Source organism: Oryza glaberrima, chromosome 12, assembly GCF_000147395.1.
Source record: "Oryza glaberrima chromosome 12, OglaRS2, whole genome shotgun sequence".
NCBI classification, from domain to species: Eukaryota; Viridiplantae; Streptophyta; class Magnoliopsida; order Poales; family Poaceae; genus Oryza; species Oryza glaberrima.
This window is the reverse complement of record NC_068337.1, coordinates 4,787,814-4,808,040: the sequence shown is the minus strand read 5'-3', so window position 1 is coordinate 4,808,040 and position 20,227 is coordinate 4,787,814. Positions and strand designations below refer to the sequence as shown.

Sequence of the window (20,227 nt, the reverse complement as noted above, 5' to 3'; positions counted from 1 at the left end):
GGACGTTGCTTGGCAATGGAAATCTCGCCAAATATCGATTGACAAAGAGACAAATCATTTTATAAGGACAGAGTGCAACATTACTCGTGTTATGGTGTACTAACCTATAATAACACCTTAATCGAGGGATCGAAAAGTAATTACGTAAAGCAAACCCCTCCGCGGCGCCGCGCCTCGTTTGTTTATATAAACAGCAGCAAATTAACCTGCGAAACCAGTCAGCCGTCTGCCTCATCGATCGATCGATTCCTCGTGTCTCCGTATATTCGATCACCGCGATTCATCCTTCTTGCAGGTAAAGATTCTACGAGGTTTGACGAAGTTGATTGTTTCTTTGATTCTCGCATGAAAAGGTGCGCCCTTTTTTCTTTTTGCCCTTCTCCTTTCTCGCCATTCCTCGGTCAGTCGTTCTGTCCTCGAGAGCTGCTTTCTTGGGGGTACTCAATTGTTGCCGGGGCCGGGATGGGCGCGCGGGGTGGGCGGGGCAATGGCCATCGGCGTGGCGAGCGGAGGAGCGGCGGCGGCCTTTCGTCGAACACTTGGCGGGCGTCCAGGACTCCGGGTGGCGTATGGCCTGGTTGGTGGTAGCCAGGGCCCAGGGGTTTAGGTCGGTTTAACAGCAAACTGCAGGTTTGGTTGAGTTAGGATGGTGAGAATTTCAGAATCTTTTCGAGGAGAGGAGTTGACAGAGTCTGAAAGTTCAGAACTGAAACCTGAAGAGAAAATCGGGTCCTGACAGGAGTGCAAAATGGGCGTGTAGGCTATTCTATTTCTTCCTCTTTTGTTTTTTTTTTGGCTCACTTCTATCACATCGAGGTCGAATCAATTACAATTTTAAGCTTTTGTTTCTTTTTCTATCTGACATGGTCCTTGTTTTCTCTTCAGAAGAAAGAATGATGGCATGTGCTGCTTCGAGTGTAAAAGATTCTCTCAACGTTGGAGGAGCTAAGGCATTCAGCAATAATTTGTTTCGTGATTACTTGAAATCTTCGGTGTCTTATCCCGTTTCAGAGATTTCTTCTCCCATCAGAGCGCAACATGTAGCATATGGTTCGAATCTAATTGTTAGGGGTTCAAAGAGCAGGGACTTTAGCTCGAAGCTCGCGTCGACAAACGGCAGCTCGAAGGTTTCTGGTATGATAATCCTAGTGCAATTTAATTTCATATTCGTGTATACTATCACTTTTCAAACATTGTCTTGCATTTTAAAATTTGCTAGATATGGTTTATGAGGAAATTTCAAATTTACCTGATGCATTCAGAGGTTTGACAAATTACTTAAGCAAAATATGTTCTTTCTTTTAAGCAGAATAGACAAACTGTCATTTAAATTTTATATGTTCCTTTGTTACATTTTTAAATGCTAGATATGGTTTATGAGGAAATTTCAAATTACCTGATACCCTCCCTGATGCCTGATGCACTCAGAGGGTTGACAAATTACTTGAGCAAAAGGAGTTCTTTTCAGCCAAATTAACACAAAAAAAGCCTGTTAATTAAATTATATATATTGCTTTGTTACAGAAGAGAGGGTAACTGTATTGGTCATTGGTGGAGGAGGAAGGGAGCATGCTCTTTGTTATGCCTTGGAGCGCTCTCCATCCTGTGATGCAGTCTTCTGTGCCCCTGGTAACTCTGGCATTGCTCAATCTGGAGATGCTACATGTATACCGGACCTGGACATATCGAACAGCGACGCGGTCATCTCGTTCTGTCGCAACTGGGGAGTCGGGTTGGTTGTAGTTGGGCCTGAAGCACCCCTTGTTGCTGGCCTTGCAAATGAACTTGTCAAAGCTGGGATACCTACTTTTGGTCCTTCATCAGAGGCTGCAGCGTTAGAAGGGTCAAAAGACTTCATGAAGAAGTTGTGTGATAAGTACCACATTCCCACCGCAAAGGTACTTTCTCTTTAATTTTGTGGATTTCTATAACATATTTTCTCACTTGGATGAACTTGTTTGAGAGATGATTTAGTCATTTGCTTTGAAATATAACACAAGTATAATCAGAATAAGAAACACATATTCTTGTTTGTCTCGGTATAGGTTTCTAATTTCTATTGTTATTTTCTAATACTTAAACTATATTATGTTTTAGTTATTAGATTCTGAGTCCCAAATAATAAGGCACAGTTGTTACTTGTTGCTGTTCATACATATACATCCTTTTTCCTCACTTTATGATCATCGATTACAGTTTGTTTTCATATTAAGTTCCATTTGCAGGATTAGTGAGCCATTTTAGCTATTGTAATTGTTAAGAAATTTTATCACTGTTTAACTAAGTAAGTGGGTTCTACTGCGCAGTACCAAACTTTCACAGATCCTTCAGATGCTAAGAAATACGTTGAGGAGCAAGGAGCCCCTATTGTTGTTAAAGCCGATGGATTGGCAGCTGGGAAAGGTGTAGTTGTTGCTATGACTTTGGAAAAGGCATTTGAAGCAATAGACTCTATGCTGGTTGAAGGTTCATTCGGTTCTGCTGGGTCACGGGTAATAATTGAAGAATATTTAGAGGGGGAGGAGGTTTCTTTCTTTGCTCTAGTGGATGGAGAAACTGCTTTGCCTCTTGAATCAGCCCAGGACCATAAAAGAGTTGGTGATGGCGATGTTGGTCCAAATACAGGTGGTATGGGTGCATACTCCCCTGCACCAATAGTGACCGAAAAACTTAAGTGCAAAGTGATGGAGAGCATCATTGTCCCGACTGTTAAAGGTATGGCAGCTGAAGGATGCAAGTTCGTCGGTGTGTTGTATGCTGGGATTATGATTGAGAAGAAATCTGGACTGCCAAAGCTTATTGAGTACAATGTGCGATTTGGTGATCCAGAATGTCAGGTTGGTAATCCTTTCTATACGACGTTAGCTTTTGAACATAAATCATCGTAATTTGCAGTTTTGCATGCTGCAATTTAGCTTTAGAAACAGATACTGTAGTTATGATGCTATTTTAACTTCTTCACAAGCAACATTTGATGAAAGGATGCTCTTTTAGAGGCGCAAAAATCGCCAACATGAAGATAGCATATTTGAAATTGATTATTACAGAACATCACAGTCCAGCTCATATTGGGATGATTTCCATTGCTTATTTTTCTTCTCCGTACAATATCTGCAGTGCAGATGTGAAATTACAATAGCATATTTTCCATCCTTTAATATATATTAGCATAGAAGGTTGCAATGTTGGGATTTAAAGCCTAAGAGTAGTTTAAACTTGTCCCATAAAAAAAGGGAGAGAAACTTGGACTTGCATTACAGGTGCTTTAAAAGTGAGTTTGATTTAAAGGCCCACACATTTTGCATTGTCAAAATTGAGCTCCCACAAAACAAACAGTAGTCGAGAAAATGCTTGAAACTACAGTTTGAATATGGAACTCATGTACTGTTGCATTTCACTTTGTCATTAGGCACTGTGTGCAGAACACCAGTACTTGCATGTGCAGATTTTAAGGGAGCTACTGATTACATCTCAAACTGAAAGACAAAATTGCATCCTAGTTAAGCAGCATTGTGCTTATAGTGGAGGAATTTCAATATTTACTGTCTAATTTTGTTTTTGAAATAATCTAGCTGTATTGTTAGCCTGCTCATGTCATCATTCTAATAATATATTTTCCTTTTCCCCCAGGTTCTGATGATGAGGTTACAATCCGACCTGGCACAGGTCTTGCTTGCTGCATGTAGGGGAGAACTGGGGTCAGTCTCACTAACCTGGTCGCCTGAATTGGCAACTGTGGTTGTGATGGCAAGTGAAGGTTACCCTGGCGTTTACAAGAAGGGGACAGTAATAAAAAATATCGATGAAGCTGAGCAGGTCTCTCCTGCAGTCAAGATCTTTCATGCTGGAACTGCCCTAGATCGTGATGGAAACTTCGTCGCGGCAGGAGGCCGTGTTCTTGGTGTAACCGCGAAAGGTAAGGACATTGAGGAAGCAAGGGCAAAAGCATATGACGCTCTCGACGTTGTCGACTGGCCAGAAGGATTCTTCAGGCATGACATTGGTTGGAGAGCACAGAAATATCGACGCATGGTTGCACACTGATAGGCATATACTGTAACTATGTTATGTTTGTGATGTCAATGGGAATACAACGACAGGGGGATGGGCACAATATTTAAGTAGTGGATGCATGGAGATGGAAGTAATTGGCAGCTTGGATTAGTTCCTTGATCGAGGAACACGTTCTTCTGATTACTAGTTTCTTTTTGGTAGTACATGTGTTTATAATTTCACCTTCTGTATTGTAATAAGAACTGGTGTGGACCAATGATGAATGCAACTTACTTGTCAATATATTTTGATATTGAAGACCATATCCATGCATATTTTTGCTATTTTATTTAGATATAGTAAGGCTCTAATAATGATGAATCTCTAGGACAAAGCAAATCATTTATTTATAACTCTTTTGACAATGCATCTATATAATTGAGCCACCTTTGACAATAAGAGTCAATGGCAAATCTAGGATAAAAATAGAGGTGATGCTAATACATAACGCAAAAATCCTGGAAATTGTATTTCTTGAAAAAATATGGTCTTAAGGTATCTTTTACCTGGCCTACATCTAATTGGATATATGCAGCCTTTTTAAATTAGAAACTTAGCCCTCAAATAACCCAATGTGAAATTCGCTCCTATAGAGTTTTAAACTTAGGACCTTAGGGTGCTACTCAGATTACTGCAACCACTAGGCTGCGTGTCCTTTCACAAAACACGTTCGTCTTGTTGAATTATACAATTCAATGTGCCATGCATGCACAGATCAACGAAGTAATGCTGAAAAAGGAAAACAAGAGCTCCTGGTAGATGATAATATCTGTTTGTTCTCACTGGTTTGCTAATCGAGCTGTGTTTAATTATCAGAAGATAGATGGGGCACGAAGCACACCGTAGAACTATAGAGGAGTTCTGAGTTATCTCCTCCTAGCCGCTGCCTGTTTTAATATATCTTCTCTGACTGCCCCAATGTTCCCTACAAGCCTTGAGCTTATGGAAGGATACTTGGGACCGCAAGCTGGAGCTGGGGCTCTTGCGCCCCAAGCCCAATAGTGAATTCCCCCCCCTGATGAGAGTGGATATAGTCATTGCCACTTTTGGTAAACACTTTACAGAGGGCTGTAAAAATAACATAGAATATTTTTTATTCTAGAGACATTTTAGTGATACTTTTAGCATATTTCGTTAAATTTATCTTGTAGAGTCATCATTTTAGCTCTTTAAAAATGCATCATATGTAGATATATTTTCTTAAGATATTTAAACCTATGTAGAGCGACTTTTAAAATTATTAATATATACGTAGTAACTACTAGTTATAAAACACAAAGACAAGGCACATATGTTCAATTGATAATATGAGGTGAGATGGCTTGTAGCGTGGGAAATATATGCTTTTACAGTGCTTGGAAGGTACCCAGGTACCTCCTTAACGAATTGTTATCCACCGTTAATCTTTAAAGGGTAATATAGGAACACAAATTTTTGTTAACAAGGGTAGCTTAGTAATTGTTCAAATCCCACCCATCACCCAATGAACCAAGCCAACGCACCATTGATTGAAGATTCAACCAAGCCAGCGCGTGCGACGGCGGCGACCGGCTGGCGCGACGGGCTCGTGCGGCGGTGGTAACGGCGACCTGCTGCTGTGTACGTCAGCTGCGACCGGCGGGCGCTACGGGCGCGTGCGTCGGCGGCGACGGTGTCCAGCTGCTGCTTTCGTAGGCGCGTACGCGGCAGCGAGCGGCGGGCGTGTGCGGCCTTTTCAAGCCCCGGCCTTTTACGGCAGCGACGACCAGCAGGTCATGTAGGTTCCTCAAAACGTTTGTTGCTTCTCTCAAAAGTTCTGAATTTGCAAGAGTACACAACACGGTTCCTGATTATTGTGAGCTCTGAGCAGGTACTTCATGTATTTTGTTGTCCCAAATGCCGGAGTATATTTTTGTTGCCAATTGGGACTTGTTATAGACATATTGCATGGAAACTGTCTGGAATCTTTGGGCTGATTAGTGGCATGTTCAACGCAATAAAACTCTGCTCGAATCTCGGCACTGATACACCTTTTTTTATTTAAACCTAACTGATACAACATTTTAGCTGGACTAGAACTGATTCAGTTACATAAAAACAACTGCATTTGCTCACATGCTCTGCTCTGTTTGAATATTACCTGTACTCTTGTGGTTGAGCTGACTGTAGAATTGGTTCTACTCGGTCATTAGCTCGAATATGGGTAGGAGTACTATTTCAAATGAGTGACTTGACAATCTAGGGTACTAGAGTATAATGATTGCAAGTTTAGTCCTCAGATAATGGTTCTAGAGTTACAAATCTGTATAAAATCGTATCTATACTACTGCAATGAAGTTTTTTGTGATATTTAGCATAGGTGCCCTATGAAGTGTACACACTGGTTGGAACCGATTGAACACAATTGTTTTACTCGGGTATGACTTAATCTGTTATACATCTACTCCCGTTTCACAATGTAAGTCATTGTAACATTTCCCATATTCATATTGATGTTAATGAATCTAGACATATATATCCATCTAGATTCATTACCATCAATATGAATGTGGAAAATGCTAGAATGACTTACATTGTGAAACGGTGGAAGTATTAGTTAGCTGTGAGTGATAATTCTGTCAGCTTAGTTTTATTTTGATATAATAACAGATTTCTATTAAATACTGGCTTAATTGTGAACTTTGTTTTCGAATCAGTTGGTTTAGGAATTTAATTGGGTCTGTTAGTTTGGAATGTACTAAAAATAAATGTGAAATACATCAGTTAGGTACTACATCAGTTAGGTACTAACTGAGATGGAGATGCAAATTAGTTGAGGTAGCTTTTGAAATTACCTTGTAAATAAATGTATGGCCATATGATATATTTTCTAAATTAATTACATCTTTTGCAGAACAATATGGTTGCTGCGAGGTATAGTGCGGAGGCTCTATCAACTTATGAATATGTTATCACCTAGACATTTGGTAGTGAGGAAGAAGGCGTTGATTTTTACAACAATTATGCTCTTGGAAAATGTTTTAGCGTCAGAAAATGCTACTTGGAAAGAATTGAAGGCACAGAGCAGGTATGCCTAAGAAAGCTGGTGTGTAGTCGACAAGGTTTCCGTGAAGGTAAGCATATGAAGAGAACAGGTAGAAAAAGAAGAGCTAGAAACCTGACTCGTTGTGGGTGTGAAGCAAAAATAGTCATCAAGCTTAACTAGGAAACAGGGCGGTGGTTCGTGAAAGATTTTATGGATGAACACAACCATCGTTTAGCACCTATTGATCAAGTTTGTTTTCTACGTTCACACCGTAAAATCAGTGATGCACAGAAGGTAGATATCCTTGAAATGGAAATTGCAGGGGTGCGAAAACACCAAATTATGAATATAATGGAAAAACAATTTGGTGGTTATGACAATGTTGGATTTGTATCAAGGGATATATATAATTTTTGCTATAGATATAAGCAAGAAACCATAGTTGCTGGTGATGCTCAAATGGTGTTGAGTCACCTAAGGGAACGACAAGAAAGGGATCCTGATTTCTTTTTCAAATATGAGATTGATAAGCAAGGCCATTTGAAACATTTGTTCTGGTCAGATTCACAGTCTCGTTTGGACTATGAAGCGTTTGGTGAAGTTGTGGTATTCGACAGCACATACACGACAAACAAATATAACTTACCATTTGTACCATTTGTTGGATTGAACCACCATAGAAGCACTGTCATATTTGGATGCGGCATTGTTTCTGATGAATCAGGAGAGGCATATGAATGGTTGTTGACCACCTTTTTGTCTTGTATGGCTCAAATATATCCCATATCTGTTATCACTGATGGAGACCTTGCAATGCAAAGAGCTATTAAAGAAATATTGCCTAATTGTAACCACAGGTTGTGCACATGGCACATTGAGCAGAATATAATACGACATTTGCATGATTCTGAAGTCAGCCATGATTTTAGAAAATTCTTATATGATTACTGTTCGGCACATGAGTTTGAGAGCAAATGGATCCGGTTTAGGGAAAAGCATGAAATTACCAATGCTGAAACTTGGTTGCATCAAATGTATGAGATGAGGATGTTATGGGCTGCAGCATATCAAGAAGGACTATGTTTTTTAGGCTTGAAGAGTAACCAACGAAGCGAGAGTCTGAACTCACAATTACATACTCATCTTGATGGGCAGATGACATTATTCTGCATGATGCATCATTATGAGGAATGTTTATCCAATTTACGGCGAAATGAGGCGAAGCTAGATAGTGAGGCATCCCAATCTGTGCCATTCACGGAGTTGGATGCTTCTAACATTGAGAAAGATGCTGCACATGTGTATACACCTACTGTTTTTGCATTGGTGAAAGAAGAGATATGTGGTGCAAGGAAGCTTACGATCAATGAAATACTAGATGGAGGAGATTTGATGACATATGTGATATCTCTGAGGGAAAGAAGAGAGCGGAAGTTTCATGTTGATTGTTCACTCTCAGAGTCCTCATTGGAAAGAATTTCTTGCTCTTGTGGTAAATTGCAATGCCAAGCCATACCATGTAGTCACATATTTTATGTGTTTTCTATATTACATATAGAAAAACTCCCTAGGGGTTGCTGTTGCATTGCTAAACGGTGGACCATGAGTGCGAAGTCTGCTTTCCCATCCATAAGAAAGAGCAACATGTATGATTGGTCAAAAAGCCTAGAGAGGTACCGTGATTTATGCAATTTGAGCAATTCTGCATGTTTCAAAGCTTCTGAATCAAAAGATTCGTATGACAAGATGAAACATACATTGGAGAAAGTAATTGCGGAAAATAGTGCACCTAATGTTAAAAAAGAAGTCTAATAGGCATGGGCCTATAATACCACAAAGCTTGGAAGCTGAACCATTCGTGGAGGCAAAGGTTCAAGATCCGGTTAAAATTGTTCCTAGAGGTGCTCCTCGAAACCATACAAGAGGATCAAGGATAAATGCCTTTCCTGAAAAAAAGAGAAAGATCACATGTGGCTTTTGCAAAAAGCCTAACCACACAAGACGAACATGTCCCGAGCGAACAACTTAATTAGGTACATTTACTTGCTAGACCATGTCAATCATATATTCCCTAAGTTCGTACACCATATGTATCTAATAGCCACATTTGCTGTGCAGAAATATGAGGCAATGCGTTCCCTATGGCATGTTGGTGATGAAGATCGACGATTTCTTGTCAGGTAGGTCTCATTGCTGCTTCATAGTTTGTTCCTGTGTGGAATTTGGTTGAGTTATACATTTGCCTTGATCTTGGGATTCATGGTGTCATCCATATGTTTTTATTGCTAGTGTTGCTAATGAATAGTTCATGGAGTAAACCATGTTTCGAGTTCAGGACATTTGCATATGCCTGATTTCATAAGTCTAGTGTATGGTGATTTTGTGTTAGCTCTGGATATGTAGTTTAGTAACACAGGTTTCAGTATGAGTGACATTGCTCCTTTTTTTTTTTTTAAAAAAGAACTTACTGCATGGAGTAATAGTTGTTGTTTTAGGTTCAGATATCTCTTGCACTGAAGTCATACGTACCATTGTTTCAGAATCCTAATTTTGAATGTGTATTATATGGTGATTTTATGTTAGATCTGAATTTTTGCTTTGCTAACATAGGTTCAGTTCCTATGAGTTTGCTCTGGAAAAAAAACTGACAGCGTGGTAATTATTCACTTTCAGGAACCTTGCACTGATTTATAATGCATGGAGTACTACAAGATTGAAAAGGACCGTATTCTCACTTGGCATATGAATATGTTGGGCGCATTATATGGCCATCAGACCTTATTGGAACATCATTTATATTTTTTTCATATTGCTAGTACAAACGTGTAATTTTTTGCTTTTGTCAGTACTTCTTGGAACTTTTATATTTACCAAGTGAATGCTACATGTTATTAATTGTGAATCGATCTGCACAATGATATTCGTCCTGAGTAATTTACTTTTGTAGTTCTCAAAAAAAAATTTACTTTTGTAATATTCTGCCTGTTATACCGTGGTTCTAACACATTTAAGAAAAGTTATAATCAAACCATGTCATTAGGAGCTAAATGTGCTGGTGGTTGAGTAGTGGATATTTGAGCACAGCCAGTAGGGATCGATTCCCACTTACATTTTTTTGTCCATTTATTGCGAATGAGCCGGCATGGTTGTTTTACTAGAATTTTCACTTTCTGGTTTCTCAAAATTTCTACAATCTCCCAGATCGCTCTCGTCGTCCATGATAAGGAAAAAGGGCAAAAAAAAAAAAAAAAAAGGATCAGTGACGAGAAAAAAAAAGTCCGCAAAATACCAGGAAATTACGTAAGAAGAGATAATAAAATAAACCGTATTGTATGAGAGATCGACTGGAAAACAATGGTTTTTAATAATCGACACGGTGTCAGACTTAATTTTTAATTTGTCCAAAATAAGTCATTACGATATATTCTACAAGCGATCGACCGGAAAACAATAATTTTTAATAATCAACCCGGTCCCGGACTTAATTTTTAAATTGTCCAAAATAAGTCGTTCCGATATATTCTACGAGCGGTAGACCGGAAAACAATAGTTTTTAATAATCAACCCTGTCACGAACTTAATTTTTAAATTATCCAAAATAAGTCGTTACGAGGGATCTACCGGAAACAATGGTTTCTAATAATCGACCTGGTCCCGGACTTTAATTTTTAAATTGTCCAAAATAAGTCGATCCGCTGTATTATACGAGCGATCGATCGGAAAATAATGGTTTGTAATAATCGACCTGGTCCGATATATTCTACGGCCCAGTTGTCAACTAATTTCTCCCGTTTAATCTGTAGTCTTATCCATTTAATCAGTTGCAGCGTCGTATACTCACGTGAGTCAGTGCCTCCAAAAAAATCGGATCACGTCGCTACTTTTTCGAGAAAGCAGAAACAAGCATCGGGAGGTGGCCGGGCAACTGCACGGTGAGCATGCACATTTTTCCTCTTCAATCTGAGTATGCGCCATTTCTCCTCTTCAATTCGTTAGATCAAATCATTTTCTCATTAGATCAAAACATTATCTCATAGATGGCGTCAACGATGGGAGGGAGACCTCCCAGGTTCAATGGCGGCAGTACATCCAACCATCAGCAGTCGTCAAACCATCAGCAGGCGTCAAACCATCAGCAGTTTACACAAGGGGCGCCAATTCCACAAAGTCAATCAACAGATCACGAACTCACCGAGGACGAGGTCAGTTAATTAGTACAGCACTATATACATTTCATATAACATAAGTTCATCCTCTGTGCACAATGATATTCATTACATAATCCTGTTTGATGACCACAATTTACAGCAAATTGCTATGAGGCATGGAGATATGACCATTATTTGTTCTCCAAAGCAATATGCAGAGATAGTACAACAATTGTCCAAAGAACAACAGGAAACAATGAAGTTGCTAGGGCTAGGTGGCTTGTTAAATATGAAGGTGGTAATTCTCCGCCGTATCATGCTAGTTAAGGTTGCAAAGACATTCAACCTAGAATCGAAGTGTTTTGTATTAGGCCGTAAAGAAATTCCATTGCTAGCAACTGATGTCTATAAAGTAATGGATCTGCCAGTCAAAGGGGAAGTAACATCTGTAAACCAATCAAAAGTCAATGGTGAGTTGTTCAACCGATACAAAACACCAGGAAAAGGACACATTTCTTTGCAGGGGTTGAGGGACAATATTTTAAGATCTAAGAAGGCTGATGAAGATTTTATCCGTCAGATTGTTTTGTATACTATTGGTGTTATTTTAGCTCCCACAACAGATTACCACGTTGACTCAAAGTATTTGTCCCTTGTTGAAAATATTTCGGATATTCCGAAGCTCAACTGGGGAACTTTCACTTTGTCTCACCTACTGGGTTGCATCCATACTTTTGTTGAGGAAGACCAAGTGAATCTGCAAGGAAATTTATTTAGCTCTACTCCAAGTAATTGGCGTATAATATAATCAGTTCCTGTAAAAAAATAAATAAGTTTACAAATTGTTTTAGCCTCACTGACCAATTAAATTTTCATTTGGAGTCATCAAGTTCTTTTTACTGGCATCAAATGACATAAAGTTTACCTTTTGTAGTTTTGGTACTGGGAAAGGATTCAAGCATACAGTAAATATGCTGTTTCCTATTCTCCTCCAATTCATCCATTGATGGCATGTTGGGACGAGAAAAAATGCAAAACTAAGAACCAATGCCTACGAGAAAGAAGGCATACATGGAGGCGTGGTAACTCAGAAGAATTTCAGTTTATTTTGTACATGAATCCCTATTGTATCTAACAGCTAAATCATTTTATGTAGGTTATCATGAATTTACCTGATAATTCACATGGAGACCCTATGCAAACACAAACCCGCCAACCTTCTCACTACCTACATGGAGACCATATGCAGAAAGTTACAAGGGAACCATCTCAGTCGGCAGAACACCCTTCTCACTCAATCCATCATTCTATCACAAATAATCAGGTTCATACAGATTAATCTCATGATAATTATACTGTGTAGCTTTTTTTTACATATTTTTTCAAATAAATGAATAAAAAGATTTTCTTTAATGTTTGAAGGTTAACCTAATACTTCAAGCTATAGCGAAAGAGCGCCTCTCACTTGAAAGAGCAATCAATGATATGGAGCATAAACTTCTTTCAAAGATTCTCACTATACAAGAGGAATTAACTGAGATTAAAATGCATGACAACCTACCAACTAGGGTGAGCAATCTAGAAGCAGGTTTGTTTCAGTGTACAAATGATTTAAAGGTATGGTTTGTCTATCACTACCATGTCTACTTCCTAGATATTGTTTACCTGTATTACAACTATTCTCTTTTCCAGGAAATCTGCAAGGCAGTTCCCACGTACAATTCTTCTCCATTTGGCGAACAAAACTATAAGGTATAGCGTGCACAACACAATTTTGTTACATATTAATTTTATTACATAACCCTTCAGCTACATAAATATTATTAGACGAACTAAACAAATATTTTTTATGGTAACTCTCCCTTTTGTAGGTACAAACCTCTCCAATGAACACTTCCACCCAAGATGATTGGGACAAACCTCTAGGAGAAGAGGAAACATTACAAGGGTGTACCAACGTCGATCCAAAATGTTTTCAGCCTAATTGTTCCAAAAAAATACCAGGCAAGCATGTTCAAAAGATACAAGAATCATTGCCTAATATTGCTGCTCCGTTAGAAAAGATTCAAGAATCTTCGCAAAATATTTCTGCTCCATTACAAAAGCCCTTGCATGAACAGTGCATGCAAACTTTAGACAAACTCACTGCAGCTATAGAAAAAGGTGCCACTTTGGGTTCTGAGCGTTCAATTTTAGCTACAAAACAAATACTAAAAAGGACAGGTGGTCGTGACATATATGCTACTGAACCTGTGGAATATTTGTATATGGATGACAAATGCCATAATGCCTCAACACAGTATCTTGGTAATATATTCCATTCATTTTTCAATCTTGCGCTTTAGTTTTTGCCTTGTCGGATATTTTAGTGTGTATGCACAACTTGAATGTTTTCCCTCAGACTATACAGATGATTATATTATAACAAAATAGGATGAAGAGGTCCTACATTTTGTGAGGAATAGCTACATTTGGGCCACAGTTGCTGTCATAGCTGATATTCCACTCGCGATTAATTTCCTACTTCCCAATGTGAATGGGGGATGGTTATATGACACGGTGAGTTAGGGAATTTTACATTCGTACAAAAAGAATTACTAATATTTGTGTCTAACCAAACACATACAAACTTTTATTGCAGGTGATCGATGCGTATGGTTACATCGCCAACATAGCAAATGATAATGTAGGAGTCGTCACAACCTTCCAAAGTAACTTGTTATTTGATGAATTTGAAGACTTCGATTCAAGATTTGATCATCCTTGGGTTTCACATGTTGGCAAGATTTGTGTTATGCGACACATGGTACATTTCACACACCTTATGAATTAACTAGTATATCTAAAATTGCAAAGACATGTCAGACTCTGGTTTATATTTAAACTTACTATGTCAATATTAGGTATTTGTCCCATTTAACGTGATGACAAGCCATTGGAGTTTATTAGTGGTGAATTCACTCAAGAAGGAGATCCAAATTCTTAACTCTGCTGTCTCAATGACGAGTTTGCACGATGAGGAAAAGGAAGAAAGAATAGTAATATAATCTTTCACCATAAAAACTTGGCAAATAATATAGCAAATGTATTCGCTAATGATCAGCTTTTCAAATTTCTTGTATGGCAGGTAACAAACTTGCAATTATGTACAGAGCGTGCAGTAGAAGGTGGTTTGGTCACACTTATCGAGCCTATAAACATTACTCTGTGGAAGAAACAGTACTACACTGATATACCACACTTATCGAGCTATGGATGATGATGTCAAAATAATAGGCACTACAAAAAGAAAGAGGGCAAGGAAGGTTTCGAAGAAAACTACACATGGCAGTGTGCTACAAGATGCAAACACAAAAGACCTGCATATAGTAAGTCAAGATACAAAGAAGCGTGCACGAACGCGAACTAAAGAGGCAAGTACTGCAAAGTCTATCACCAAGGAAGTAAGCCCTGAAAGTAAAACAATTGCACAAAGAGTGTGTTCTGTGAATCGAAGGATGCACACTCCTAGTCAGTATCAATTGAGCCCCTACCAACAGCATTAGAGTTATCAAATTCTCTGTTTATCGTTTTGGATCATATTTGTAATATTTAATATGGATCATTTTCTTGCGTATCTGTCATTCCATTTATTCAATGTCATTCCAATGAGCTAAGTCAGCCAACCCAACTCTGTTTTCAGAAGTGGCAATCTTATCAAGCTTACGCATGGTTACTTATTAAAAAAAGAGAGAGAATTTCGCTTTGCATATTGGACCAGGGTTTCCTAAACTTTGTGGTTCACACCATCTAAACTTACCAAAAGGTTGCGGTTCGGACCATGAAAATGTCTCGGCTGCCAGCTTGCTGTTGTGGTTATTGTAAAAAAACAAATTTCTCCGCGGAAATCAGCAACAATTGCAGCCCAGTTTTGCAAGACACAGATAACAACCATTCTACAATTCTACTACTCTAACATACCAGCAACCTTCAACTCTAGTGAATGGAAGAAAAAACAACGATTCTATAACACCTGTAACATTATTCTCTAGTGCAATTCATTCTACAAGAGGCACAAAGTGCAATTCACTCTACCAAAATTCTGTCCAACTCTTAATAGCTCAAGTTAAAAGGATCCAAAACAAGCTAAATGCAAACTGGACCGTTCTCCAAAATATAACACAAAGTCACAAACAGCAAGATCGAAATCATCTACTAGATGAATGCACCTCGAAATATCAGGTCAAGTTAACTCACGTCTACACAGAGCCAGGAGGCTTGCTCAAAATCGCCGGCAGCTGCGGCGACAGCCGACGCGAGCTTACGGTCGTCGATGGCACACTGTGAACGAAGGGGAGCCCATGCGCATCGCTTCAGCCACCACCAGCTTCTCTTGAATTCTTTTGTTAGTTTGAAGTAACAGTTCTTCATCTCTTCTGTATCATGCAGTAAGTACATATATATTGTGGGGATGTTCTTTTCGATCATCTGCCATCTTCTTCAATGTGCTGATCTGTCGGTGGAAACTACACATGAGTTTACAACTACATTTTTCATGTTCTGTGGTTTTATACAGAGCAAGAAATGGTTAAAGATGGGCCACTTGGTCTCCTCTTCATTAGCATTAGTATCTATTATGCAAAATGAGTATAGTACCATATTAACTTCTTAAACAGTAGAAAAGGATAGCTGCAAAGACATAAAAACAGAGAAACAGATAACAATTTCTCACAACACTACTACTTTCCTGACTAATATCTCAAATTTTCTATTCCTACTTGTTCGTGTTGTCAACGATGGTGGTGGCAAATACCTCGGCCACCAACCAACTCCACCTAGAAAGGATCGGGGAGGAGTGCTCGAAAGTGGCGATGGCAGAGGCGGCCGCCACGAGCTCGCGGTCCTGGGCGCCGAGCTCATTGTCGTCGACGCCACGCTCCGATCGAAGGGGATCCCGTTCACCTCCGCTTGTCCCCCTCCGCATCAGTCACCTACACCTTCACCTGCAATCCCAGCGATGCTTGGAAGGAGCGCCCAAAAGCGGAGACGGCGGGGCCGGCCGCCGCGAGCTCGCGATCGTCGACGCACGCTCCGAAGGACGGGGATCCCGTGCGCCACCGCCTCTCCCACTCCGCCTCAGCCACCTCCAACTCCAGTCCCACCGACGCCTGGAACGGATCGGCGGAGGAGCGCTCAAAGCGCCGACGGCGGGGACGGCCGCCGCGAGCTCGCGGTCGGCGGAGGAGCGCTCAAAGCGCCGACGGCGGGGACGACCACCGCGAGCTCGAGGCCCTGGGCGCTGGCCACGCTCCGATGGTCGGCCAGCCCGTGCGCCTCCGATTCTCCCCCTCGGCCACACGCTGTCTTCTTAGGGACCACTGACGCCTGGAACGGATGGACGGAGGAGCTCTCAAAAGGTCGGCGACAGGGACGGCCGCCGCGAGCTCGTGGTCGGCGACGAGCCACGCCCCGATGGTGGACGAGCCCGTGCGCCTCACCGCCTCCGGTTCTCCCACCGACAGCACTACAACGGATCGGGAGTTCAGGACGACGGGATCGGGATGAGGATGAGATGGAACGGATCGGGAGTATGGATCGGTGTGAGAATACGCTTTTGCCCTTTACCGAAAAAAATTAATGAAAAACAATTACCATTTTACCCTCCCACCTTCCATACCTGGCCCACTCTTTTAATACCTTTTACCAAGGTACCTTCTCTCTCTGTCCATTGGATCATTGCAAATCAAGGGTCATAATTAATTCCAAGCATTGAAGAAGATCTCGTCTTTTAAGGTAAATCGAGATCTTGTATTAATGATTAAACATAGGGTTACGTTCTTGGTTCAATAAGATGATTATCTCAGGAGCACTGTTGACAGTTATTAAGTACCAATTTCGACGACCAACTAGCACAATGAATAAAGGGAAAATATACATTTCTTACATGTATATCAATAACAAATAATGTAGTTGTATTAGGATTATAGAATTAACATAGATGTAGGGATTATACATCAAAGTGAAGGAAAAATGAAGTCATTATACAAAGAAACACACTTCGGACGAATCACGTGAGAGCACGAGGATTGATGGGCCCACAAGTCAGTGCAAACCGACATAAAATGGGGCCAAACCACCAAAAACCGTCATTGGGGCCCATATGTCATCCTCTCATCAAAGGCAGTGGCAAATGGCGGTGGCCATGGTTCGGCCGAACCAAGCTTTGCACCCCTAGCACCGAGCTTCCATGTGACGACTCCTCCTTCACTCCCGATGGTGGTTATGCCCGTTTCCTAGTATACAACCGACTTAACCAACTTAACTACCCTCATGGTATCTCCTCAAGGACCATAAAATTGCTGATTATTAAAACTGAAAAATACATAATAGTGATGATTTATCGATAGTAGCAACACATAATAGTACAATACCAATGAAGCTATATCATGCTACCCGTTGCAAGCCTGCAACGGTTATTTCCATTTTCACCAACACATGAGCATGTATTGCTACCCTTGCAACGCCAGCATAGGAAATGTGTAGTTGTATGCCCTTGCAACACTTATATGGGCTTTTAGCAATACATAGTTCTGTTGCTAGAGGGGGTTCCTGTTGTAGTCACACTAGCAAAACAGCCAGTGATTATTTTTTTAAAAAATAAAATACAAACATCTTATGATATAGATCATGTGGGAATGACAGAATATGGATACAAAGGATGGACTTAACGACATAATTTTGTCTACATGGGGTGCCCGCAGGAACGTGAAAGTCTCGGGAAGAGCGTTTGGTTTTACTAGCAAAATGGCTGTGCTTCACTGTGGGAAAAAAAGTTAAGGACTTGTTCGGGTAATTACCAAGATTGAGGGAATAAATTCGTTCCAAATCCCTCTCAATCCCTTTGTGGATGGGATTAACCGAACAAGTCCTAAATGCTAAAGGCACAAATAAACATGCATATTGTTGAAAGACAGATAAAGTCTTCCATTGAGTTAATAATGATAGCAAAACCAAATGATAATCACAACAAATAAAAAAACTATTGCATATTAATATATTCGTATACATGTTACATGAACTGTCGCGGCTCCACAATAGCATAGACAGCAATCCTTCTAGCTAGTTTTACTGGAGCAAGATCAATCAACAATAGATTTTACGATGAAACGTTGTTGCTGAAACCTTCACGAAGCATTGGAACCTATTGTACCTTACTATCTCCATGGTTTCCCAGCTATCATATCAAAAACAACATTGAGAAAATTACATATCTATGTAGGGCATGTTTTGTTGCCTGCATTCTTTGTGCAAGAGTGGGTGAGAGCGAAGCATGCGCGGGTGCAGGGGGTGTGAGCTGACTCACTTCCTTTTCCCCTCTGCCTTGCTGATCTTGGCAAAAAGGGGCGACTAATAGTTACCGTTGCCTTTTTTTTAGGGGAAACCAGTAGGAGGGGCTCCTACTGTGAATTTCTATTGAAAAGAAGTGTTAATCACAAGAGGCTGTACAGAGGGAGGGGGGGGGGGGGTTTGGGGAGAGAGTTTACATATTGTCAATCCATGATTGCCTAATTGGGTGATCTTTGGCCTTTACTCTGAACAAAAGGAGAGTACAATCCTTCCGAAAACGGTCCTTTCAAAGATTGAAGGCATGTGTAGTGTTGTTGAAGATCAAATCATTCCCGATTTTCTAAATGTTCCAAATTGAGGTTGCAAGTACGTCAATGAAGAAAGGTTGACCAAAGTTTTGTTTTGTTAAAACAGCAATATTCATGAACTCCATGTTGGTGGACCAATGTATACCCACATAATTCCAGCATTGTGTAGCAAATGGGAAAGTGAAGAAAAGGTGCATCATATTATCCGTGAGAGAGTTGTTACATATTGCATAATTAATTCCTGAATTGGCTTGAAGGTTCTTTTCTCTGTAACATTTCTCTTGTATTGAGATGACCCATCAAGAGATTTCAAAGGAATACCTTGAGTTTTAGTGTGCATTTGCTTTTCCAAATGTAGATTAAAGTTAACTTAGGTTGAATATGATCGAAGATGAGTGAGTAAAATTTATTGGACTGGTATCTTGCACTATTCCAATGATAGTCATAAACCCGCTGATCATGAAGATTGGTTGTAGCTATGTTTCGAAGAATATGAAGAAGATCTTGCCACTGAGTTATTGCTTGTGGAGATAGTGGTAGCTGGAATAAATCATTCAGATTATAATGATGGAGGGAGCGAAAGACACATAAATCCTCATCTCTTGCATAAGTAAGTAAAACTGGAAATTGTTCCAGCATGATCTGTCCATTCCATTTGTCTTTCCATAAAATAGCAGTGTCCCCACTTTCGAGTTTTATATAGGTGATTGCTCTGAATAGAGAAATTAGTCGAAATATATCTTTCCACCAAAAAGATCTTATCTCTTTACAAGCTTGTGGAGGTATAGTTGCATTTTTGTGTAGTACTTATTCCAAACTAGTTTTACTTAGGGTAGATATGCTTTGTTGAAGAATTTGTCTAGTTGTTTCATATGGAGTGATATGTTTTGTACTTCTAGATTGATGATGCCAAGACCTTTAGGTTTATTGACTAAATCCCAGGCTGCTAGTGAATGAGATTTAACTGCAACCTCATCTGTTTTCCTCCTTAGGCAATGTCTTCTACCCCTATCAACATGTGAGATGACTTTCTTTGGAAGTTTTAGGGTGCATGTAGTAAGTGGGCAAAGCAGAGAGTACTGAATTCACCATTCTCAGCCTTTGACCATAGTTTAGATAACCCGATATCGGCCCCTATCAACATGTGAGATGACTTTCTTTGGAAGTTTTAGGGTGCACATGTAGTAAGTGGGCAAAGCAGAGAGTACTGAATTCACCATTCTCAGCCTTTGACCATAGTTTAGGTAACCCGATATCGGTGTTAGTCTTGTTTCAATCCTATCAATCGGGGGCGGGGGGGGGGGGGGGGGGGGGGGTACTATTCCTAGATAGCAATTATGTGCAGCCACATCATCAAGAATGACATAGCCGTTGGATCATTCTTCATC

General features: G+C 40.1%; 1 protein-coding gene across 1 annotated transcript; it reads left to right on the top strand.

The window, feature by feature from the left end:
* The first annotated feature begins 236 nt into the window (after positions 1–236).
* Positions 237–4,310, top strand: LOC127757820 (phosphoribosylamine--glycine ligase). The gene is made up of 5 exons (XM_052283403.1): positions 237–295; positions 886–1,134; positions 1,525–1,898; positions 2,307–2,837; positions 3,631–4,310. Exons 2-5 carry the CDS (start codon positions 894–896, stop codon positions 4,042–4,044), a joined length of 1,560 nt encoding a protein of 519 aa, XP_052139363.1. The 5' UTR covers positions 237–295; positions 886–893; the 3' UTR covers positions 4,045–4,310.
* Positions 4,311–20,227: the final 15,917 nt, after the last annotated feature.

Coding starts and splice junctions, on each gene's coding strand:
- LOC127757820 (XM_052283403.1), top strand. CDS start 894: ATGATGGCATGTGCTGCTTCGAGTGTAAAAGATTCTCTCAACGTTGGA. Junction 1,135..1,524: donor CGGCAGCTCGAAGGTTTCTG/GTATGATAATCC, acceptor GCTTTGTTACAG/AAGAGAGGGTAACTGTATTG. Junction 1,899..2,306: donor ACCACATTCCCACCGCAAAG/GTACTTTCTCTT, acceptor TCTACTGCGCAG/TACCAAACTTTCACAGATCC.